The sequence below is a fragment of the Gobio gobio genome, assembly GCF_949357685.1.
Source record: "Gobio gobio genome assembly, chromosome: 1".
Taxonomy (NCBI): domain Eukaryota; kingdom Metazoa; phylum Chordata; class Actinopteri; order Cypriniformes; family Gobionidae; genus Gobio; species Gobio gobio.
The window spans coordinates 64,777,349-64,802,947 of record NC_137097.1 but is presented as its reverse complement, the minus strand read 5'-3'; the positions used below and the strand labels follow the sequence as shown (position 1 = coordinate 64,802,947).

At 38.3% G+C, this 25,599-nt stretch overlaps 2 protein-coding genes across 3 annotated transcripts in view; both read left to right on the top strand.

Annotated features, from left to right (window-relative positions):
• Positions 1-285: 285 nt before the first annotated feature.
• On the top strand, positions 286-13,351 carry xab2 (XPA binding protein 2). Its single transcript, XM_079836077.1, has 19 exons — positions 286-447; positions 836-984; positions 1,077-1,200; positions 1,326-1,523; positions 4,607-4,741; positions 5,568-5,732; positions 6,855-6,999; positions 7,077-7,228; positions 7,328-7,447; positions 7,533-7,664; positions 8,521-8,652; positions 8,739-8,852; positions 8,989-9,151; positions 9,298-9,488; positions 9,577-9,699; positions 9,791-9,962; positions 11,966-12,092; positions 12,244-12,350; positions 12,459-13,351. Exons 1-19 carry the CDS (start codon positions 406-408, stop codon positions 12,518-12,520), a joined length of 2,553 nt encoding a protein of 850 aa, XP_079692203.1. The 5' UTR covers positions 286-405; the 3' UTR covers positions 12,521-13,351.
• A 624-nt stretch (positions 13,352-13,975) lies between these two features.
• The window catches only part of camsap3 (calmodulin regulated spectrin-associated protein family, member 3), a 57,290-nt gene continuing 45,666 nt past the window's right edge, over positions 13,976-25,599 (top strand). Inside the window, exon 1 of one of the 2 annotated variants that reach the window (XM_079828962.1) lies at positions 13,976-14,469. In XM_079828962.1, the coding sequence (XP_079685088.1) occupies positions 14,337-14,469 (133 nt within the window). In that variant the 5' untranslated portion in view covers positions 13,976-14,336. The remainder of the gene's footprint in view (positions 14,470-25,599) is intronic. The other variant, XM_079828963.1, reaches the window with a different exon arrangement.

Genomic DNA, 25,599 nt, shown 5'->3' with positions numbered 1-25,599 from the left:
CTGATCTATATCTATAATAGCCTAGACCAGTGGTTTACTATTATTGTCTACTGCAATAAAAAATAAAAACAATTGTAAACTGCAGAATAATGGCAAAGACGTTGAAGGTTAGCGTACAAATGTCAATTCATTTAACGAGGTTATTCAGACTGAGTACTGAAGCCTCTCTTCCATTGACATCCATTCAAAAACGCACTGCCACTAACCCTGGAGGCTCCCCCTAGAGGAGAAGCTCTGACACAACCTGCTAAGCCACCGTACTGTCCGCGTCAGCCAATAGGAATCGACTTCACTCAGAAAGGGCGGGGCGTTTGTATTCAACGTTCTCAGCACGTTGAGAAAGTGTTTGTTTTGTCAAGAATTTCACTGAGTTTTTAGCATTATTAGGCGGATTTTCTCGGGCAAATGAAAATGCCGACTCTTAGCGGAAAGGCGGACGTTTTATTCGTAAGTATTTGAGTTTCTTAAGTCAAGTTTCGTGACTTTTAACCGAGCCTGTTCTCAGCTAGCTGTGATTAGCTTGCTAACTACGTTAAGTATAAGATAACTATACACAAAAATAATGTCTGAAGATTTTAATTAGAAACATCTGTGATTTGTTACCTGTCAAACGTCAACTGGGGTGTTGTTGTTGTTTGCATTGATTAACGTCATGTTTTAATAACGGGCTGGATGGGAAACAGTAGTTAGCATATACGTTTGGGACAATATGTTGTTTAGAACAAATATGATTCTGCTCAAAATATGCATTGTTCCCTTATATAACGTGTAACCAGCTTGCGTTCATCTTATGTTTCATAAAACTCATGCTGAGAGAGTCATGTGTATTGTGCAGGAAGATGATGATTTGCCTTATGAAGAAGAAATCATCAGGAATCCATATTCAGTCAAGTGCTGGATGCGGTACATTGAGCACAAGCAAAATGCTCAGAAATCAGTGCTCAATATGATCTATGAAAGAGCTTTAAAAGAGCTGCCTGGCAGGTACATGTCCTCCTGTTCTCTCTTATATTGAACCCGTGTGCTTGATACACTTAAATGATGTCTGTTTCTTTTCTTATGTCGTCTTCTGTCAGTTACAAGTTGTGGTACAACTACCTGAGAGAGAGGAGGAAACAGGTGAAAGGCAAGTGTGTCACAGATCCAACATATGAGGAGGTGAACAACTGTCATGAGAGAGCACTTGTGTTTATGCATAAGGTAAAGTTGACATGCTTTTTCATGTTTATTTAGCGGGTATACTGTTTGACAAAGATTCTTGTGTGATTTGATGGTTGCACATTTATAGCAGAGTGAATGTTTTCTTTTCCTCTCCGTCTCCTCAGATGCCGAGGTTATGGATCGACTACTGTCAGTTCATGGTGTCTCAATGCAAAATTACACGGAGCAGACGGACGTTCGATAGGGCGTTGCGAGCGCTGCCTGTTACCCAGCATCCTCGCATCTGGCCCTTGTATCTTCGCTTTGGCCGAAACTTGCCTCTCCCAGAAACGGCTATTCGTGTCTTCCGTCGTTACCTAAAGGTAAGGGTCGGATGATAAGCTGAATACCAAATACATGCTTGATTGTCTGCTTAAAGCTGCAATCCGTAACTTTTTTTGGTTAAAAATGATCCAAAATCGATTTGAGCAAGTACACAACAAGCCTAGCCTGGTCCTACCAGACTCATTTGTACAGAGGGTCTGGCCACTCTCCATTGACAAGTGTTAACTTTCTTGAAGGCGGGTACTCTGTAGGCTTGCTACGATAGTCGGTGTTGCCGGTGTTACCGGTGTCCAGACTCAACACCGGTTACATCACTTGCCCACCGTGGCACCGCCCACCGTCTTTTTGATTTTTTTATAGTAATAAATTAATTTAGTTCAGTTAGAGAACAGACAATACAAATAAAAACTGAACGTATCTGCTTAATAAAGCAGGATCCGACCGGGAGTCTCGGCAGCGGCAGGAGTCATTCATCAGATTTAAGAGTGAGGAGCTGACGGAGATGATCGCGGAAGATTTGGTTTCAAAGCGAAACGTAAAAGCGCCTATTTAAGGGAGTTTGTCATTTGTTTTGTTGTTGTGTTTTTCATTAAAAATAATAGACTAATGAACCTATAATTCAAGCAACCCGCAGCCGAATTGGCGCTAATTCAAAACCGAAAGTTAAATGTGCACGGCCGCACAGAGAGCGCATTGTTTACTTTTGCCTGGCTCCGCAGTGCGAGCCTCCGCTACGCTGACTGCGCGCATTTTTTTTTGCCGCGCGCACCCTCGCGCTCGTGCGGGCGCGTCGAGTATAAACGAGGCTTTACGGACGAACTGTTATTCATTCATGGCGTGCATCTCAATCATAGACTGATCAATGCTTGATCAGTGCCCTGACTACTGAACTAGGGAACTGATTGAGACGCACCCATGGCCTCACAGAGCGCGCATTTACAGACGAGCTGTCATTCACGGTGTGTGAATACGCAACACTGGCGCGTTTTCAGTTCAGAGCGGTCGTGTGCATGTTACTTTCGGTTAGATAGAATTAGTGATTTAAAAGCCTCCGCCGGTGATACCGGTATTACCGGTGTTGTCACACATCAATTAACCGGTGGGAAAATTTCCTCACCGTCACATCCCTAGTACTCTGTAGAAGTTTAGGGCGTTTTCACACCTGAAAGTCCGCACCAAGGTCTGAACCGAAGTTCATGTTTTGATACATTTTATACATTCGGTTAGTTTTGGTTTGGTTTCACAATGCAATTATGTGAGCGCACTAAAGAACTTTACATGACACACTTGCGTCCACTCGTCATCATCTATGTGCGCTGCATCTGGACATTGATTGGTTTGTAAACGGACGTGCGTCTGACGTCAGCGTCTTTGACAAGAATTAATGAACGGACGCATATCGTGGTTGCCACTATTGAACTGTGCACATTGTTTGACTATTTTCTTTTCGTTACGTTTAAAAGTGGACATTTCAAGCTTTATATACACATATTTCTCATGTTTGTGAGGCAAGTAGCCTGGTGAGTTTCGGTTTATTTGAGACGCGCTCCAGTTCATGTGTAAAGCATGTGATCACTCCCGCGATTATTGTCTGCTATAGACTATTTGCTTCTTATTTATTAAATCCAGGCAATTATCAGATTAAACGTTGATTAAAATTAAGATACAATTTATACAAAACGAAATTCACATTAAAGAAAGGCTTTCTAAGCAAAATCATACAAAATTTCTTTCAAAATCATGTGACCTTCTGTCTTCTGACAGATTGCGCATCTTTTCACTTTTCATAATCAATGTAGCCTAGATGAAATTTAAAAATAACATTATAATATTTAAACATAAACAGGAACTTCCTGTAAAGGGTCTGAACGTCCGAACCATACAGAAAATGCTTTCACTCTAGAAACGAACCGAACCTTTGTTCAGTTTGATCCGGACCGAGACTACCTCTTTTTGTCGGACCAAATTTCGTCTGTTTGGTCCTAACCGTGGTACGGGGGAGGTTTCACACCTGTAATTTTGATTCGGACCAAACTGAATAGTCAGAAAATCCGGACCAAACAAGGTAGGTGTGAAAGCGCCCTAAAACTATTGGATCTGCCCAGAGCCACTCTGCATCTGGTTGTGACGTATGTCATCTCAAACTAGCGCACAACATCACCGTCATCGTTCTCAGCCACTCCCTCTGTTCGCTGATTGGACCGGTTAAAATTTGACCGGAGAAAACCAGAGAATATACCGCAATCCCAGAAGGAGTACTGAAGGAAAATGAAAATCAACGGAAGTACGTAGGAGGGCAGAGCCAGACTACAACAAATCAGTATTCAAAACTATCTCCTTACCTTAGCCCCATTCACAGCGGTAAACTTGTAATAATGTGTTTTAATCAGAGTGGAATGGTGGATTTCCGCGGGAAATTCAAGCGTGTCTTTTCGTCATTACGTCACATCTGTATACATAAAGAAAGAGTCCGGCTAGTAGTAGTATCGCATGTGAGAAGCGGACCACATGTTCTTCAGCGGATCATTTTAGCCTTTTCTCACAGCAGCTGTAATAATTAAACGTATCATTTTGATGGCGGATTGTAATCCAGAAAGGCCTGGAGATTCACCCGTAGTCAAAAGCAAAAGATTAGACTGATTAGAATTTGAGAACAAAGTATAACAACAATAATAATAATTGGCATGGTTTGATGTGATATGAGCGATCGTTAGATTTAATCACCGTTGGTAGCGTGATTTATTGTAATGTTTTGTTCCCACAAGTGGCAGACATGTTACTTACTTGTCCAGATGATATTTTCAAGTGAAAATTCTTATTTAGGTTATTCTCCAAGATGTAGGATCTGTGATTCTGAAGTACGCGGTGAATGACAGCTGTGCTTACTTGTCAAAATATTAGATTCATTCGCACTGTGGAGCCGTGCCGACGCACAACTCGCGTACAGATAATAACTCCTCAGTTGCTGGTTTCAAACAGAGATGGCGACACAGAGGCAAAACTTACGGACTGCAGCTTTAAGTTGACATTTTTTTGAGGTGCTACTAGATTTCTTTCTTCTTGCTGTTGCCTCATTTATAGAGATTTCTTCAGACTTCCTTTTCCTCTGTCCTGTGTGTAGTTGTCTCCTGAGAATGCAGAGGAATACATTGACTACCTGCGTACAGTTGGACGTCTGGATGAAGCTGCACTCCGATTAGCAGCCGTGGTCAATGATGAAAACTTTGTTTCTAAAGAGGGAAAGTCCAATTATCAGGTCAGCCAATGACATGTTTTACATTTGAGTTTGTACACCTAAACATCTGCATTGTATATATAGGTTGCATTTATTTGATCAAAAACAGAAATATATTAAAATATTTTTCAAATTTTTAAGGAACTGTTCCGTTTGATTATATTTTAAAACATATTTTTTTCCTGTGATGTAAAGCTGAATTTTCAGCATCATTACTCCAGTCTTCAGTGTCACTTGATCCTTCAGAAATCATTCTGATATGATTTGAGGATCAAGAAACATTCATTATTATTATTATTATTATTATTATCAATGATGAAAGCAGTTGTACTAATTTATATTTTCGTAACCATACTTTTTTTAAAGCATTCTTGGTTGAATAAAAAATTCAAAACCTTTGTAACATTATAAATGTCTTTGTCACTTTTCATCAATTGAATGCATCCTTACTAAATAAAAGTATTATAACTCCAAACTTTTGAACAGTAGTGAATTTGACAATTTATTTTAATAATGGTTCCTTAATAAATTATGTATCATAAAATATGAAATTGGTCACATTTTATTAAATTATTTTGGCATTATTCATGCTGAAGACACAAATGGGGATCTGGATTTGGTGTCCTAAAATAGGTAAATTATATTTTGGATTAAAAATCAACATTTAATACACTGGTCATTATAAGAATTGTATTTATTAAAGTCCCTAATCGATTAATTCAATCTTCATTCTAAGATCATCATCTTATGCATCTATCTCCGTGTCCATATTAATTCAGATTTGTGAATTATACACCATGCAAAGTATTTTTACATGAAAAATAAAAACCTGAAAATTTAATTACAGCTTTGGCACGAGCTCTGTGACCTCATCTCACAAAACCCGGACAAGGTGACCTCACTAAACGTGGGAGCGATTATCCGAGGAGGTCTCACCCGCTTTACTGACCAGCTCGGCAGACTCTGGTGTTCTCTGGCTGACTACTACATCCGCAGTGGACACTTTGAGAAGGTAAAACTGTAAAATCTGAGGGGCCGTTTACACAACACCATTTTCAACTAAAGATTGAAAACTTTGAATACGTTTTGGTGATTCGTTTACACCACAGGGGCGTTTTGGGGGCCTAAAAACGCAAGTTTTTGAAAACAATACTGTTATCGTAAACTACAAAAACGTGAATTTGTGAAAACGGTGACTTCATTTGCATGCGTATCATATGTTCAGTCTATAGGCGCCATCCACCTATTTTATGCGCATTTTGGGATATCGCATCAAAAAATGCTGAATGGAAACGGCAAGATGCGCATAAATTTTTAAAATGTGCATAAAAAACACGTATGCGCTCTTTTGAGTCGAATACATTTTCTATCCGATACAAAAACATGCGCATAAACTACGATGGAAATGTATTTACCGATTAAATTCCTCGATGCGCATAAAAAAAAATCATGTGACTTTCGCAATGTAACAGCATAACTGTACTAACCAGCATAACTGTACTAACCAGCGGAAAAATCTTGTTTGCAAAGCATCTGAAATGCTGTTTTGGTCATTCAGAAGTCTGTTGTCAAAGATGCTCGGTATATTTCCCTCCTAGAACTGTCTTGCATGACTGCCTTCCCAAACAGCAGCATCTGCCTCTGAAAGCAAGACAACAAGTTTATTGAGTTTCTCCGAGACGCAAATAATTTATTATATATACTAAAATTATTATAAATGTTGGCTTCTCCTATGTTTCTTAGGGATTTTTTGGTGGTAGTTTGTCAGGAAGTGATGATTATGTTCTCTTTGACTCACTGGATGGAAATGGTGCTTTATTCGCAAATGTTTTATGCGATATTGCAATTTCGCGCACAAGTTACATTCGCAACTTTGAATGGAAACATAGCTAGTGCCATCTCCTGGCCTGGCATGGATAATACAGCGGTTTTAGTCATTTTTGTGGATCCGTGTGAACGGTGATTGTTTCGACAACGCTGTCTTCTGTGTGCGAAAAACGCAACGGAAAAACTTAACTGTTTTTAGTACATTGTTGTGTAAACGTACTCTTAGACTCATGAATATACTAGCCCTCTTCACGCACAGGTTGCCACTGTTAACTATCCTGTTTTTTTGTTTGTTTGTTTTTTCAAGGCTCGAGATGTATATGAGGAAGCCATCCTAACCGTAGTCACTGTGCGAGACTTCACCCAGGTTTTCGACAGCTATGCGCAGTTTGAAGAGAGTATGATCGCTGCCAAGATGGAGACCACGTCTGAACTGGGACAAGACGAAGATGGTGAGAGATTTTTCTTATAGACCTTATAGCAAATAAGCCTGGTCGGTCTTACAGAAATGCTGATTTCCCCACTGTAGAAGACGTTGATTTGGAGTTACGATTGGCCCGTTTTGAGCTGCTGATAACTCGACGGCCGCTCTTATTAAACAGTGTGCTGCTCCGTCAGAACCCTCACAACGTTCACGAGTGGCACAAGAGAGTCAAACTCTACGAGGGCCAACCTCGACAGGTCGGAAACGTCATTTACATCATCGACAAACCAGGCGATATTTGTCTCGATGTAACTGTTGTGTGTGATTTACACATCCAATGTTGCTTTTTCCTGTAGATCATCAACACATACACAGAGGCTGTGCAAACAGTAGATCCTATAAAAGCCACAGGGAAGCCTCACAATCTCTGGGTGTCTTTCGCCAGATTCTATGAGGATAACGAACAGCTAGATGATGTAAGACATTTCCCATGTGCTTTGTTGATCATTTGTTGGCTCTTTACTGTAAACTGATGGCTAAGTATTTCACTTGAACTTCAAGGCTCGGACTATCTTTGAGAAGGCCACAAAGGTGAACTACAAACAGGTGGATGATCTTGCTGCGGTGTGGTGTGAGTATGGAGAGATGGAGCTGAGACATGAGAACTATGACCAGGCTTTGCGTATACTAAGGGTAAGAGACAGAACTACCACGTGTCACACATTACCACTAGTGCTTTAGTGCAGCGGTTCCCAACCTTTTTTGATTCAGAGATATTTCTTCTACTTCTGCTGTAATAATGATAAAGCTGCTTGCTGTAAAACCTGCTATTAACATAAACTAGAAGTGTCAATAGATTCAAATAATTAACCGCAATCTCATGATTCCAGAAGTTTCAAAAACTATGTTCGTCAATAAAGGGTTGTTGAGGGGACAAATTAAAGCAGAAAATATTTCTCCCTTTATTAAAATATTATTATGAATTTGATAAAGATTTTGTAAGCATATTGCGTAGTTATGCTTGGAGTCATTTGTTTTATTTGGACAATCCAATGAAACACGCCAAATTGTGCAGACATATTTTTGACCAGGCTGTCATACAAAAAAATTATGAACACATGCAAAAACAAGAGTGAACCAATAAAATATTGATCGTTGTAGTCGATGTATGCTTTTTGTTTTTCTATTCATTTTTTGTTTGCTTCTTTTTTTTTGTGCTAAATTTGTCAGATAAATACCTTAATCAAGTTTAGTGTTTTGTTCTTCCCTCATATTTAAAAATATAAAATAATTTCCTTATATTTTGATGGTGTAATTGAACTTGTAGGGTCATTAAAAACATCACTTTTGGCCAATACTGTACATAATGATTTTTCACTGCTTTTAGCATTTTAATTAAATATTTTTAAGATAACATTTGTTAATATACGAATTCTATTATTAATTATTTTATATTATAATATTTGAAGTCGTTTTGCGGCACAGTTTCTGTGTTATAAGTAATTTAGTTGGAGATCAGGGAGATTAAACTTTGTCTTTTTCTTCTCAGAAAGCAACAGCGATTCCCTCAAGAAAAGCAGAGTATTTTGATGCATCAGAACCGGTGCAGAATCGAGTATATAAATCCCTGAAAGTTTGGTCCATGCTTGCAGACTTGGAGGAGAGTCTTGGCACATTCCAGGTATGCTGCTGTCCCCCCCCCCCCCCATACATAACAAGCTGGATTCTTGCTGTGTTGTATGTTAATGGAATTGTTGCTTTTGTCAGTCCACAAAGGCGGTGTATGATCGGATTATTGACCTCCGCATCGCCACACCTCAGATCATCATTAACTATGCCATGTTTCTTGAAGAACACAACTACTTTGAAGATAGCTTCAAGGTAATGGAATTTATCATAACCTTCTGTTTTATTCATTATTTTGGGAATTTATTTATTGTCGCTTTTACAAACCTGTTTATTTATTTATCAAATTATATTTGTTGATAAATAAATCTGGATTTAATTTTGATTGTAGGCATATGAGCGTGGCATTGCCCTCTTTAAGTGGCCTAATGTCCATGACATCTGGAACACGTACCTCACTAAGTTCATCGACCGCTATGGAGGCAAGAAGCTGGAGAGAGCGCGAGATCTGTTTGAGCAAGCGCTGGATAGGTGTCCTGCTAAATATGCCAAAAGTAATCATTTAGAAAACACAAAATAATATGATTAACTGCATTCATTTAAGATTAAGACTAACTGTTTATCATCAAATCTAGAATCCATTTGATCAGCTCTAATCTATTATTTGGAAAAACCCTGATTTAATTTGTGTTGTCAACAGCGATCTACCTGCTGTACGCCAAGCTGGAAGAGGAGTACGGTCTGGCGCGACATGCCATGGCTGTGTATGAGAGAGCCACTGCGGCTGTAGACCCAGAGGAGCGCCATCAAATGTTCAACATCTACATCAAACGGGCAGCAGAGATTTATGGAGTCACTCACACAAGAGCCATCTATCAGAAAGCCATTGAGGTAAATCACTCGGCGGTTATCGCTTTCAAAATATATCAGGATTTATAGCATGTTTTGTGCTGTAATGAGTTAATTTGGTTTGGTGCAGGTCCTGCCAGATGAACACGCCAGAGACATGTGCCTGCGCTTCGCTGACATGGAGAGCAAACTTGGAGAAATTGACAGAGCGAGAGCCATCTACTCTTACTGCTCTCAGATCTGTGATCCCAGGGTAGGTTTTTGTCGTACTGTTCCACATTACTTTGATCATTTTGTCTGTGATACTGGATTTTGAATGCCCTCCCATACCATTTCTCGAACAGTTGACCGCTCATTTCTGGCAAACCTGGAAAGAGTTTGAGATTCGCCATGGTAATGAGGACACCATTCGTGAGATGCTGCGGATTAAACGCAGTGTGCAGGCCACATACAACACACAAGTCAACTTCATGTCCTCACAGATGCTCAAGGCAACCACCAATGCTACTGGAACGGGTAAGTTTCATTAATTTAAGGGGTTGTGACATGAAAAATCAAATTGAGCTTTTGATATGCAAGAGGTCTTCGTAGCATTAAAACATCCTGCAAGTTTCATAGCTCAACGACGTCCTCGTAAAAAAACAAACAAAAAAAAGCCATTATGTAATCAAGCTTCAAAAAATGGTTCATTTGAGTAATGTGCGATCTTTGACGTCAGGTAGGAAAATAGATTTTCATATAACTGCCTCTAGAGGAAGACATTGATAAATCATTTTGCACATCACACAATAAGCCTCGCCCACTGGTGTTTAGTTGCTTAACAACATGCTTAAATGCTTAATGTATTATAATATAACTAAACTCATTAGATTTTAGGAGACTAAATCTACTGTAGATTTAGTCGACTAAAACTAAAAACAATTCAGGTGACTAAAATATGACTAAAACTAAATGGCATTTTAGTCAAAAGACTATGACTAAAACTAAATCAAAATTTGCTGTCAGAATTAACACTGCCAAGGACCCCCAAATATGAGGGACCCACTTCCTAAAATCCCTCTATGTATTTTTATGTATGAAAAAACATTTAAACTGTTAGATAAATAGTTGGGCTGGGTAAAAAAATATAGATTTCTCGATTTTAATCGATTCTCATTTTGATGAACCGATATCGATTCTTAAATCCCAAGAATCAATTAGTCATCCTGAGTATTGTAGTGTAGCTTTATATATAAAAAACAGTCTGCTAAATGCATAAATGTAAATATATAAAAAAAAACAGTTCCACACTAATAACTTGAATAGTTTTAATTAAAGGGTTAGTTCACCCAAAATGAAAATTCTGTCATTAATTACTCACCCTCATGTCGTTCGACACCCGTAAGACCTCCGTTCATCTTCGGAACACAAATGAAGATATTTTTGTTGAAAGCTGATGGCTGAGAATCCATCTCACCACAGTGACTCTACAATAATTTTACGATGTGACGACAATACTTTTTGTGCGCAAAAAAAAAAATCAAAATAATACCTTTATCCAACTTGTTCTTGTCTTCCGTGTGTGCCTCCACGACACATGCGCGAGAATATGACGTAGATCCGGCGTCGGACACATGACCCAGAAGCGATTTGTTGACAAGCAGAGGAAGACGCGCGTATCTCAGCTGTTGGATTCTACATTGATCGTGCTTTAGGTCTCGGCGTAGTTCTCAAAATGGGACTAAAGTGTGCATTTCATGGATTACCTAACGCCGGATCTGCGTCATATTCTCGCGCATGCGTCGTGGAGGCACACACGGAAGACAAGAACAAGTTGGATAAAGGTGTTATTTTTATTTTTTTTGCGCACAAAAACTATTGTCGTCGCATCGTAAAATTATTGTAGAGTCACTGTGGTGAGATGGACTTTGTAACGACGTTTTAAGTGCCTTTTATCGGTCTTGGGAGTGTAAATGGACTGAATGCCAATGGAGGCCTATCTGAAGCCTTTCTCAGCCATCAGCTTTCAACATAAAATATCTTCATCTGTGTTCCGAATATGAACGGAGGTCTTACGGGTGTCGAACGACATGAGGGTGAGTAATTAATGACAGAATTTTCATTTTTGGGTGAACTAACCCTTTAACTAAATTTGAAAACAATCAAAAACTGCTTTCATTAATTGAAATAAGGCTGAAATAATATGAAATATAAATATATTAGTCAACTTTAAGAAAACAACTACATTTTAAGTTGAAGTACTCAAGTTTATAACTATAAAATCTTCGAAGTATATGTAAATATACATAATTAAATAGTATTATTTATATACTATTCTAGTGAGATCACTCTGGATCTGAGAATGGTGCAGAATCTGTTATTTTCTAGAAAGACAATTTATATTTACATGTGAAATGTATTTTCTTACCACAGGAGAAAGTGGTAAGTAAATGGGTGTTGGAGTAATCCACAATTTGAGGTTATGTAAGAGCATATACGTTTTTCCGTGTGTGTGTAAACGTGTTGCTTGCGTGTTGCAGTGTCAGATCTTGCTCCGGGGCAGAGCGGAGTGGATGACATGAGGCTGCTGGAGCAGAAGGCTCAGCTACTGGCTGTAGAGGCTGAACAGGACAAACCCAAACCTAAAGACAAGATCCTTTTCGTCAGGTATGTACTGCGCCCCATTTCTGAGGCGGGCTACACAAATCAATCAGAGCATAAGCCCGGCTCAAAGGCTTTAAACGATTCTGGAAATTCTTTGGAAATGAAGTTTCTATTGTGCTATTTACATCACTTGACAATTGTTTGATTTGTACAGAAGTGACACCTCTCGCAGTGAACTCGCCGAACTGGCCAAACAAGCCAATCCAGATGAGATTGACATTGATGATGAAGATGAGGATGCAGAGGATGGGGAACCAGATGGTTAGTCCAGACCAAACATAATAGTTACCCTAACACTTCATCAGCACTTTGATTTTGAATGATCAATCTTTGAACAGTTGCTGATTATTTGCATGCGTGTCATTTCAGAAGTCCAGTTGGAGCAGAAGTCTGTCCCGAATGCTGTCTTCGGAGGTCTAAAGGAAGATTGAATTTGTTGCAGTTTTACAGATTATTGCCAAACACCTAGATTCAGTAACCAAGAAACAGAGAACATTATTAGTGCTGATGTGAATTATGTAAATTACTTTCTACAATACCAATTCTGACCACATGGTGTCACACTTTGCAGCATTTGTATGCTTTTAATTTGTTTTCATTATGACATTGGGTAGATAAAATGTGAAAGCACACTTTCCCCCCTGACTACTGTATATTAAAAGAACAATCCCCATGCATGACATCTGCAAATCATTTGTTAACAGATTGCAATACTGCCAAGTCTCTGAAGGCACAGCCCATAATTGCATGGACTCATGGGTGGAGCTGTTGAATCCGAATGCTGTGGTTTCAGTAATAACAAAAACAAACATTTGGCACATCTGGTCAATGGTCACTGTCTCTTTAAACTTTCTTTTTGCACTTAATTCTTATTTTGTGTGTAATGGGATGTGCATTTTAGTCTTTTAAAAGTTTTTGAGGCTTTTTTTGTTTATATTAATAAGGATTTGGCAATGAGCAGTGCATTTAGAGTGCCGGTTCTACTACAAATGAAAATGGAAATAGCAAAGAATGAGGAAAAATAAATGTCCCATTCCTACCTAATGAGATTACAATGTTTCGGAGAGTTAATCTTCTTACAAAGTTACAGCAGTGGTCTCTTTAACATCATGTGACTTGGACCTTCAGTGAATTCTGTCCTCTGTTAGGTTTGTTCACAGCTGCACTTCTAAACGATTCTCTGTGAAAGTACATTTAAGTGCTTGCATTGTTTTGGTTATTAAGAGGGTTTGATAAAGTCTATAGTTTATGCCGTGGCCTAAATACATACGTTTGTTGCAGTATTTTCTTATTAAATATCCACATCATGCTCATTAGTGTGTGTGAGGCAAAATAATAGGCCACTAGTTAACTTTGCAACCAAATAGGGCTTTCAGAGACATGTATAGAATTAGAAAATCCTCCCAAACTTTTGCAGTTAAAGGGATAGTTCACCCTTAAATGAAAACTCTGTCATAATTTTACTCTCCCTCAACTTGTTCAAAACCTGTACGAGTTTCGTTCTTCTGCTGAACACAAAAGAAGATATGTCGGTAACCAGACAGTTGATGGTCCCCATTGACTTCCATAGTCGGAAATAAATACTATGGGGACCATCAACCGTGTGTTCAGCAGAATAAAGAAACTCATACAGGTTTGTAACAATTCAAACTATTCCTTTAACACTATACTCGGTTTAGCTTTGTAATGCCGTGCCAATTTGATGTATTACGCTGTTCATAATGACTAATATTTCCTCTTCGCACCCTTCTGGGCAAGTTCTACCTGTCCTGCACCTGTTTCCATGAGTTAAAGCGCCTTCCTACCTGCTGCCTGAGTTCACATGCTTAGCCCCGCCCCCTCAAACGCACATTCTGACACCTGATTGGACGCCCGGCAGGCTGATTGACAGGAGTATGGAGTACCTGGAAATCAGTCCGGAGCGTATCAGCTAGAGCGATGTGGACTCTGAAGCGGGGTCGAAAATAGTGAAACATCCCCTGGAATATCGCTGAATCTGTCGCCCGGACAGACTAAAACATCCATATACACCCGCCAGCTATACTGGATGTACGAAGAGAAGATCTAGAGAGGAGTAAATTGTAAATTACTTTATTTTTTTCGCCGGAACGCTATCAGAAATATCGGCCTTTCACAGTCCCAATGCTGTGGTCGCGTGAAAGAGAAGGATGACCGTTTGATTTTTTATTTCATTCCTCACCGCATCGCCTTCCTCTGTTTTCCCGGCCCATCTGTTTTGGACCCGCTATGGTGGACTCGAATGCAATGAGGAAGACTTTTGTGGTCCCGGACATAAAGCCGTTGGATCAGTACGACTTGAGCAGAGCCAGAATCTGCGCCAGTGTCGGGTGGCTGCTGGCGAAATCCTACGGCAATGCAGGTATACAGTGGCCGTGTGTCAAACCCTAGTGTGCTACCTTCCTAGATTGCAATTTCTGAGTCAGCTGGACATGTGTAGGCTGCAGGATAGCCCCAAATCTGCGCAAAAATCCTGCCTAAAAACACAGTCTATCTAAGGCAGCTGGCTAGGTTTTGAGACGCAGCCCATTTTGACTCTGACACATTTGTGTTTCCTTCTCAAATGTCTTGTTCTGTTCTCTCCCACCTGTCCCAGCGTTTGCTCATTGTTCCGTGACTGCGGAGGAAAGCATGTGTGAAGGTGAACAGTGTGTAAACTCAGCGTTTTCCACAACACAAAGACCATATGAGAGGTGGAAAGCTGCTGTTGTTGTGGCCCTGCAATGTCTTCTGCATTCAGTCTAAATTAACTTAACATACTAAACGTGTGTTTTCTTCCACCCTTTGGGCTAAAGAGAGCATGCATAATCTGATGGGAAGTGTTTATAATACTATAACAGTCACTAAAATCACATTTGTATTCAATACAGGTTAAGTAAGATACATACCCACATGAAAAAACACTATAGTATATTATAGTAAAATGACTCTAGTAAATACTAAAGTGTTTTTGAACCATACTATAGTAAAGATACTACAGTAAATTGTAGTATATTATAGTATTTACTACACTTTGTTAATTTACTGTGGTATATAGTACGGTTCAAAAACACTATAGTATTTACTAGAGTAATTCTACTATAATATACTACAGTATTTTTTCATGTGGGTAACTATGCCTTAATATGAGACAAGGATACAATTTGCCCGTGAACCGACTTTAATCACACGTGCTTAATCCTTTCAGTAGACATAGTGTTGTCTGGCAATTATGATGGGAATATATGTAGTAGTTTTGACCTGAATATGAATGTGTATCATGTGAGCACGTGCTCTGAAAGCACCTATGCGTCATATACGCCCACTATCACGAACCCCTTTGTTGATACACCCACAAAGATGATGGGGGGGGGGGTCTTGGTTTCTGAACCGAGCAGACGGTTGATAATTACACTAAAGTGCTCGGTATGTTTAATTTTTTTTACTTCAGAAATAATAAAAAGGATGGAAAGGTGGCATGATGACTCAAGCAGTGACAGCAGTGTCCTGCAGACAGTGTGGCATCATTTACCCCATCTAAAACGACTTTAGGGTAGGTGATTTGTTCCAGATTTTTTTTTTTGTTATGCTGGTTGAAAGTCTCATCCTGATAGCAATCACTAAGTTAAGTGGTCGAAATGTAGTTATATGTATATTTCTCGTCTGTGGAAGGTGTAGGACCTTAAAATGTTTGTCCAATCATTGCATTCGGAAGCGGATGCTTTTACATATCTCTGCGCACCTGCTCGCGCAGACATCACGCGTCATCAGTGTGTTTCATGCTATGCAGAGTTTAGTAGGGATGGGCGTATCGATATGAAGTATTGATATATCGATACTAATGTGAGCATCGAAAAGTATCGATACTAATGTGTTTTTTTTTCTTCCGGTAATTTTGTTAATTTAAAGAGATTATTTTATGTATGCAATACAAATAACCTATACTTAATAGTAGTTGTGTAGAATAGGACTATTTTCTTGCTCATCTGAACGCACGCAAATGCTGCAAGACAGAACCAGTCAATCACAGAGAGAGCGTTCGCTCACTGATGACACTGTATTCAAAAAGAGCTGCGTTTCCCAGAACTATCATAAGAAACCATTGATGCTTTTGGAAACGCAGCCCAGGGGCCCGTTCTTCGTACCTCGCTTAATACATCTAAGATGATTTGACAGATCCCAGATCTTTTAATCATGATAACTGATCTCTGGCTAATTTGGTTCTTCAAACGAATTTGCGGATTGGATTAAAATATCTGGATTAAATGATCTAAGATTACTGAGCGTTCTTTTTTTCCCTAAAGAGGGCAGATGCATCGATACTCGAAACCACGATCAGCAATGCAGCGATTGGCTGGCGTCAAGACAGCAACGTAATGACATCATATAATTAAAAAGCCACCTGGCAAAAAACTTGACAAATTACACAAAAAAACCCCACGAATTTCTGAACCTTTATAAGGAAACAGCCAAACAACCAAACCAACACAAAAGTTATAATAGATAAATGATAAATGTTTTTTTTTTAACATGATTACCAATTATTTATATTCACGATTTTATACAGTATTTGTACACCCTTTACATTTTTATTTCAATGTTGTAATTTAATTTTTAATTCAATTTCATGCAGATTTGTAACGTGACAGTATTCAAGTTTCTTATGGGTCAAGATCAAATTATCCTCTCTTGCGCTGCATCAAGCCACTCCCATAATATCCGTGATCACTTAATGCACGGCTCAGATTAACTGTACAACATGTGTGTAAACCAATAAAAATTAAATTGTATAAAGTAATTATTCCATCACAAATAAATCGCTCAATCAAGTGGCTGTCTATAGTATTATACACAACATTATACATTCTCATATACATATACAATATAACATTTTTATATTATTATTTAAAATGATTATTATTGCCCCTGGTTCAGTAATGCACTCTTGTAATAAAGTAGCAGTGGCTGGGACAGATTTTCAGTATCACCTCAAGATGCAATCTAATCCTGTTTACATGAAATAAGCGGCTCCCGAGCAGGTTTAAGCTTACGGACCTGTTGCTATGACAGCAAGTCCAGGATGAGCTTCGAAGAACCAAACAATCCAAGATCATGCCAAATCGTCAACAATCAAATCCAGCTAACTGAGTTAGCGAGGTACGAAGAACGGGCCCCAGAACAATACTCATCAGTTGTTTCACATTAAACAAATAGAAATTGTAGCCTGCATAGTGCAAATACACTCTTTAAATGTAATGCTAAAAGTTGATATTGATCATGTTCTATTCTGTAACTAATGCTAATATAAATCATATCAGAATAAAAACAACATCAAAAGCAAATGCAACATCCCGTCACTGGCAGTCCCTTGTGAAAATGAACACTTGTTTTTTTTTTTTACTACAGTGACCGTAGTTCAACTAGTATTTGTAGATTTCCATGGTTACCACTACAAATAAACGTATTTTAGCCATTTGTAAACAAAAATATCAGGGCTCGACATTAACTCTTGTTCAGGACAAGTGGATTTCATATGACAGTTCAATTAACAATTATTAACATTAAGTCACTTATATTTTAGATGCAATATTGAGTGTTTTTGTTTTATTTCTGCAGCGAAAATAGTTCCAAACAAAGATCACAGCAGAATGCGTGTCACCGCAAAAGTGTGTTACTGAATGATTCCGCTTTTTGAATTAATCGGTTGAATCAAATATTCAATGACCTGTTCGTAAACGTCTGCCTCATTCTTGAATGAATCAGCCGTTTGAACGAATCGACTCAATGACTCGCTCATTAAGACGGTCACCTGCCGCCACCTACTGGCGGTTTAGTTTCATGTTTAAACATTCTTTCCAACTTTTCTTATTTATATATATATATATATATATATATATATTTTTTTTTACAATCTCATAACATTATTTAATGCAGTTGGAATTTTTCAGTGTAAATTATTTAATTTAATTGGTAACAGCCAGTGTCGTCTTCTAATTTAATTTATTGATCAAATTTAAGAATATAAAAGGAAAGCTGAAGCATAGCCTATATTTAATAAGATTAGGGGGAACATGCCCTTTATAAAAGGTAAAAATAACATAAATATGCAGATTCAAATATGTCAAAGCTGATTGAACACTGGTGAGAATATTGCTTCAGAATAAATTTTATTTACAACACACCAGACAAATGAATGAAAGATTTACTTGTCCAAAGGACAAGCATGTGAACAAGCTTAATGTCGAACCCTGAATATGATCTAATAAGTTGCAATTAACGCATATTGAATGTTAAAATACCTTTCAAATATGATGTTTCTTTAACCATTTTACTCTTAGTAATTTTAATAATTTATTAAATTTAATAATTAAAAAGTTCAGTTTAGAAGTATCGTATCGGTATCGATATCGGTGATACTAGCCATGAAAGTATCAGTATCAGTATCGTATCGAAAACAACACTTTGCTTTTGCTCTCTGCTGTACTCGTTCATGTGTTTTGGAGGAGGCGTGGCTTTGGAGACACTCTGAAGGGAGGGTGGGATCTTATGCTTTCAAAGCCAAATCTTCGAAAATTGCCTACCCTATCTTTAAGGCAAGACACCATCACCATACTTCCCCAGTTGGTTAATCACAGTACATTAAGACATGTACTGTGTATTGCAGGTTTTCTGAGATGTTATGTTTAAATGCATTTAAATATGCACTCATTTGCATACATTCCTTGCACAGAAGTCTGAACGTTAGATAAAGCCAGGTTCACATTTCTTGTTTCATTTGGTCGGCATGTTCGAGTTGAAGCATTTTACAGAATATCTCTTTGTCATAAATCAATAGGCAATTTTTACCACGTTTTTTAGGAATAAAATGTGCTATAATGATGTGATGTAGAATAATATATGAACAGCCCCCTCTGTAAAAACCTACAGAATGTATAACCGTAAAGTCTGTGTAACTGAAGTGGAGATTTCTGATCCAGTGCAGGAGGAAAAACTCAGTTTAAGACAGTTTTAAGTGTAATAAAATAAACACTTTAATGTGTATTTTGGATGTTTTCTTTCCACCACTCCAATGAAGACATTATGAAAGTAAAATTGACCAGTGCATGAAAACAACCCCAATGGTTTTGTTTGGTGTCTTGCCTTAAAGGAAATGGTGACCTGTCCCAGTGTCTAAAATATGCAGTTTCATATACATTCATATAAAGTAAGATTCATGTCCATGTAATTTGTCAACTTGTGACCATGCGCCATGCAGCCTTGCATAATCTGTTACTGTTTTCCCCTATTGCGCTTTAACATCAATATTGGTTATCAGGTTTAAAAAAAGTGCTAGTGATGCATCGCTCTTTTTGTTTCTAGGCCTTTTGTCAGTGTGTAATCTGTGTTTCTCATAGTCAGAAGAGGATAGTCTCGCTGTCAGGCCCCCGGCCTGTGAAACACAAGATTTGTTTTTCTTTTTGGGTGCAGGAGACGGGGTGTTGAGTGCGTTTGTGTGTTCTTGGATTGTTTTTAAAAGCCCCTTTGTGTTCACCTAATGAGCCACCGTTAATTCAGATTGGACGTCTGCATTCCTGTACTTGCTTTAGTCCTCGTTTCGAGTCGTTTTTAGCCAGACCTAGATTTAACGGTTCACATTACTCATAACATTTAACTCCGAAACGGGTGGATAATTAGATGATAATTAAAGATGTTTTGTGTTGGCATGAGTAATGTAATATTCAATCTGCAGTCTGTAATCTTCAACTACAAATGGGTTTCGGTGAAGAGTTTCAATTGTGTGACCTCTATATTATTATGGTTCTTCTAGAACACAAAGTTTATGGCATCAGGGAAGTCAAAAATAACATTATATCATAAATAACCGGAGATAAGCTATAGAGCTATGCTGTTTTGTTTCTGATAAGATATTTCTGCCCTAGGTTTCGTTGCGTAGGTAAAGAAAATAGGTGAAAAATATTGCTAGAAATAGTTCAATTTAATTGAAAATAGTTTTTGTGCTTATCAAAGTATCTCACCATTAGCTCAGCAACATGACTCTGCAGCAGTCGTTTTCCAGGAGGAAAAATTCCCATCCTTTTTCTCCATAGGGAAACTTATTTTTAACGATAACTTGTAAACCTTTAAAGACAGACCTACTGTGAGCTATGAGGCTGTTAATCGATGTTATATGCTATTGTTGAAGATATCTGCCTGCATTATTTTAGCTTTGCTTTTTTGGAATATTTGTCTTTAACAGTGAAATTCCTGGTGAAAAACTACATTACCCACAATTCTGCAAAGAAATCTCCTCACCAGTCAGAGAATCAAAACAAACAAATCATGCCAAAAGATCTCTTTAGAGATCGCCCGCTCCCATGAAGCACTGCATAGTCAGTCTCTCCTATGCTCTCAGACTGCATACATATTTGTATATGCATATTCTGCAATAAATGTAAAATATATTGTTTCTATATATGAAACGTACATCTTTAAATCAATAGTATTGTATTTCGCCATTGTTTTTAGTTTCATTGTCATTTGCAGTGCTTAATGGGATTGTAGTTCTTTGCCCCATTTAAGCTTTTAAAGGGATAGTTCACTCAAAAATTAAGATTGTTATTAATTTCTCATCCTCATGTCGTTTCAAACCCGTATTACTTTTGTTTATCTTTGGAACACAAATGAAGATCTTTTTAATGAATTCTGAGAGATTTCTGTCCCTCTATTGACAGTTTACGCAACTACCACTTTCAAGCCCCAGGAGGTAAAGACATCATTTAAAGTAATCCACGTGACTCCAGTGGTTTAACCTCAATTTTATGAAGTGAAACGAGCGCTTTGTTTGCACAAAAAAACAATATGCCACTGTATTTACAACATCTTAAAATCTCTCAGTCGTGTACATTTTTTTGCCCATTTTTCAAATAATGGAAATGGCTTCAAATCAAAGTTTGTGTTTTTTTTGATTCACCTCATAGCTGGCTCGTTTGGCTGATAACGCTTTAGCAAAGACTTTTCAAATCCTCATGGGAGACATGAATGGGAAAAATACTGTGGCAATGTTGTTCTCTTGGGGGATCGATTGTAAGACGAGTCTCCTGTACCGAGGGGCTGTTTGTATGGTGCTTTCTATGTAGAGCGTTTCAGGTCTGTCGCTTAAGAGACTCCAGGATGGTCAGGCAGGATACTGTCTTACTAGGATTGATTAGGAAAGAAGTAAGCAGTGAGACGGCTCTCTCTGGTTTTTGAGCACGGCTGAGGTTTCAGTCACAATATGATCACTATTATTTAAATGCAATATAGAAATCCCTTAAACATTAAAACTTCTAGGTTTTGTCACAAAATGCACCGATGTATCGGCCGTAGGGCTGGGCGATATGACGAAATATATCGTCTGGACGATAGAAAATGTCTATCGTTTTATATAAGGCTCTATCGTTTACGCCACGATAAGGCGTTTACGGCGGAATTTTACGTCAAGATGCACCTCACGCCACGGCATGCCCATGCACGCTGCAATACATAATCAAACATGGAGGAAGACGGTAGTAGACGCGGTTCAGACCAGGGTAATTCTCAACAAGATGACCAGCCAACCCAAACTGAGGAGCTTGTACCTAAAAGAGGGGCGACTTCTGTTGCATGGACGTGGTTTGGATATAAGAAGACCGACTTACACCAGACAACAGTTGTTTGTAAAGTTTGCCGGCTCCCAGTGCCAACAACGGATTCCATCACTCAGTTTTTCCCACACATAGACTAATCCGTCGCGGTGCGCCACATATTGCGCGTCTTTATTCTTTTTTTCTTGTCTTTTTTACCCTGTTTAAAACACGCAGCGCATTCAGCTGCACTTTATTTCCCTGCTCTCCCTCCACGCGTCTCTCTGTCACTCACGCGCGTCTCTCGCTCTCAAACGCCAAACCTGCTTAGTGCGTTATAAAGCAAAGTCTAAGCTTTTACATTTTTAAAAGTTTTAATACGGAATTCAAACAATAAATAGCGTTTTGGCGCTAATGTGGCATAACAGTTAAAGCCAGAGGCGACGTGCTCTCTGATCTCGTCTGTGTGGCTCTTTAATCAATATACATGTGTCTAGTCTAGTTGCTCAAAAAAAGTATTGCAGATCATAACTGCTTACTTATTTTTAGGTTTTGCATTTGAATACATTTAGACATGATCAAACACTAGATTTCTTTAAATGTGAAATTTTAAAACATTAATAACTTGCATCCTAATATTTTTAATGATACTTATACAAGCACACACAAGTGAATATTAATGAATGTGAGCAAATATCATTTAAAATAGTTTGAAATAGTGCTAAAAAGGCAAACTTATTTTTCCTTATATGTACAGTAGGCTATATACATATGAATTGATACTGAATCAAGATCGAAATAAATCGATATTTGTGCCAATCACCAACCCCAAATTCCCCGCCCACCACCACAAATTAGTTTCTAATCTGTGGGAAACACTGAACACTACTAATTTATTTTATCACCTGCGCAAGAACCACGAAAAAGAATACAGAGAGAGTCAACGAGCAAAAACTGCAAAAGCAGCGTCTAGTGGTGGCATAAGCGCTCAAAACAAACTCCAGACACAAACGCTGCAACAGGCTTTTACGCTCTATAAGAATACTACTTGGAAACATCTTTACACCTACATGATGCTGCAAGAGAAGTCTGGGTGGTGTTACTGTTAAAAGTTGGCTGCTGCTATATGTTGAAATATTTTAGTGGCAGGTGTTAACTTTACCAACAGTCTTGCTTGAAAAAAAGGTTCTAAATAAAATAAAAATTTAGTCCATACTACCTTTATTTGTTTTGTATATCATTTCAAACTGCATTTCCACATTGCAATTTTGTATAGACTATTCATAAACTGAATTAACAGAAAAATTGCTATATCGTTATGTATATCGTTATCGGGATATCAAATGAGCTATATCGGGATATGAAATTTTGGCCATATTGCCCAGCCCTAATCGGCCGCCGATATTTATCGACTGATCTTTGACCAATTTACAACCATCGGCTATAGCATTAAAAAGGCAGATAACAGACCGATGGTCACTGCGTGAAGGCACTGAGCTGTATAATGTCTGCTGCATAATCCAAGATTATAATGTAATATTCCTCCTGCGCTGCTGTCTGCATTTTAATGTTAATCAAACAGCAAAAGACCAAAAAAAAATCACTCACTATTCTTGACTGAATAACTTTCATAAAAATGTATTTCATTTCCGAGATGTGGAAAACGCAGATGGAATGCAGTCATAAAAACATAATCTACTGCATAACGCAGAATGTCACGGACTTTGTCAAAGTTTTGATGAATAAATAAAACGTAGGTCTGTACACTTAAATCAAATCGCGATATATATATATATACTAGTGTCTGTGAATATTAAGCCGCAAACAAATATGAATCCTTAATTTTTCTGGCGCAGACGAGCGGTTTCACTTCATGAGCATTTTACCGTTTAATTCGACAAAATCTATCATATCATATAAACACAAACACAGAAACTCAAAGGTCTTCACGGCAACCTGTCAAAATAAAAGTTCAGTTTAACAAAGTAATTGTGACAGAAATATATTAATGTTTTACAGTAGAATTTAGCTACGTCTCATTGTAATAATAATATATGCATTTAATTTATACAGTGAAGAATATGCAGTGCTATTTAACATTTGTTTACTTTATTTCTGCACCTGAAACTTATTTAACCTACCTCATAGGTATATTTGTTCTGTTGAATTCATATAGTTATGTTGGCCTGCTAAATGTTAAATAGATCAAGTCTATGTTTATTTGAAATTTTTGATAATGCAGCAATAAACTAGCTAGTAGGCTGTAAGTTAATGTATGTTTATTTTTGTTACTTTACTGATTTAAAACATGATCAAAACTTGATCTATTTTTAATGACAAAATATCAAATAAGAGGGCAAGTGACAAATATCAATATCGGCCAATATTTTTTTGTTAAAATCTGTACCAGTCCCAAAAAAATCCTATTGGAGCATCCCTAGTTCCTTTTGTTCCAGATTAACGCCACACATACTGTAGTTAGGATCTGCTCTGAGTGTGAGAAACTGAAAGCTAGTTGATGTGTTCACCTGGTTGATGTGTAATTAGGCTGTGAGCTCCAGTGTGTGGCACTTCAGTGTTTGTATTCACTCCCTGCATCAATAGCAGATCTGTGCGACCGCACCCTCTGGTCAAAGTCACACACAGCCGAGCCAGAGAGAAATCAGACCAGATTAAAGAGGCTTGGCTGTATTTCAGCGTGGAGACATGACTCTGTCTCTCTCTCTGTGTGTGTGCGCACGTGACCTCAGACTGCACTAGTTTTCCTGCTTGAACCCGATGACAACATCACTCTCACTGTGAGCGAGCCCTGGTCCTGCGCTGAGCTCTCGCTTTGCAGTGAGTGAACCCATGCATTTAAGGCAAGCTGTGCTGCTAATTGCTACCTGTGTTATCAGCAAGGGTTTCGTTTTTTAGCCAAAGTTTCTCTCTGGATGAACTCAGCTCAATAAAGATCCGTCCTTGGAGTGCTGTCCTAGATGCAAGAGCTTTGAGTTCAAGTACAGCCTGAACGCAGATGATGAGATTGAGCCAAGGCAAGCATGACGACTATTGTTTCGCTGCATGCGTTTGTACTCAGGACATGAATGATCCTTCCATTCATGCAGCTTGTTAACGGAGAGGGCTGTTGCTTTTCTAAAGGCTGGAATACACTACACAACTTTTAAAATCTGTACAGATTTTTTGGTGGCTTTCACATTGGGCTTGTTTGCGTTGGACCAGTTTTTAATTCGAACCCTGGTACACTTCCATCTTACGTCATCACAAACATGCACGACGCATGATAGAAAACAGAACGCAGATGAATATATATATTATTAGTTTCTTAAATTAAATTTATGCGCAACAAAGTGAACGCCATTTGCATTTACTGTGTGCACCATAGGGTTTGCAAATGGACTCTCTTTAGGTAAAAGCTGATTGCGAGCCATTCATTTGCCGATCTGATTGCACTCACTCTGCACAATGACTGCAGGCTCACTCGTATCCAAGGTAAATCCAAGGGTTTGGTACCTCGGTGCACTCCCAGCATGACCGCTTTCACATTACCAATTTTTCATGCGATTTTTGCTTCAAACTATTCTGCCAGTGTGAAATCACCCTAAAACACTAGACATCAAAATACTTGCCGACTTCAGACTTACAATTTTTGCCTGAAGGTTGATGATATGAAGTAAAACATTGGCCATACTTTTTAAAAAAGAAGAGCATCGCGCCCACTTTTCAATCCACACATAACATGATTCCAAGATATTTAAAGGAATAGTTCACCCTAAAATGAAACTTGTACCCAACTTGTGTGAGTTTCTTTCTTTTGCTGAACACAAGATATTTTGAAGAATGTTGGTAACCAGACAGTTGATGGTTCCCATTGACTTCCACAGTAGGAAGAAAAATACCTGTCTGGTTGAACGATGACAGAATTTTCATTT

What these genes read in the sequence shown, in the direction of transcription:
- xab2 (XM_079836077.1), top strand. Translation starts at nt 406, where the DNA reads ATGAAAATGCCGACTCTTAGCGGAAAGGCGGACGTTTTATTC. An exon ending in ACTTTGAAGATAGCTTCAAG is followed by an intron (nt 8,853 to 8,988) that starts GTAATGGAATTT and finishes TTTTGATTGTAG; the next exon opens with GCATATGAGCGTGGCATTGC. An exon ending in AGAGGATGGGGAACCAGATG is followed by an intron (nt 12,351 to 12,458) that starts GTTAGTCCAGAC and finishes GTGTCATTTCAG; the next exon opens with AAGTCCAGTTGGAGCAGAAG.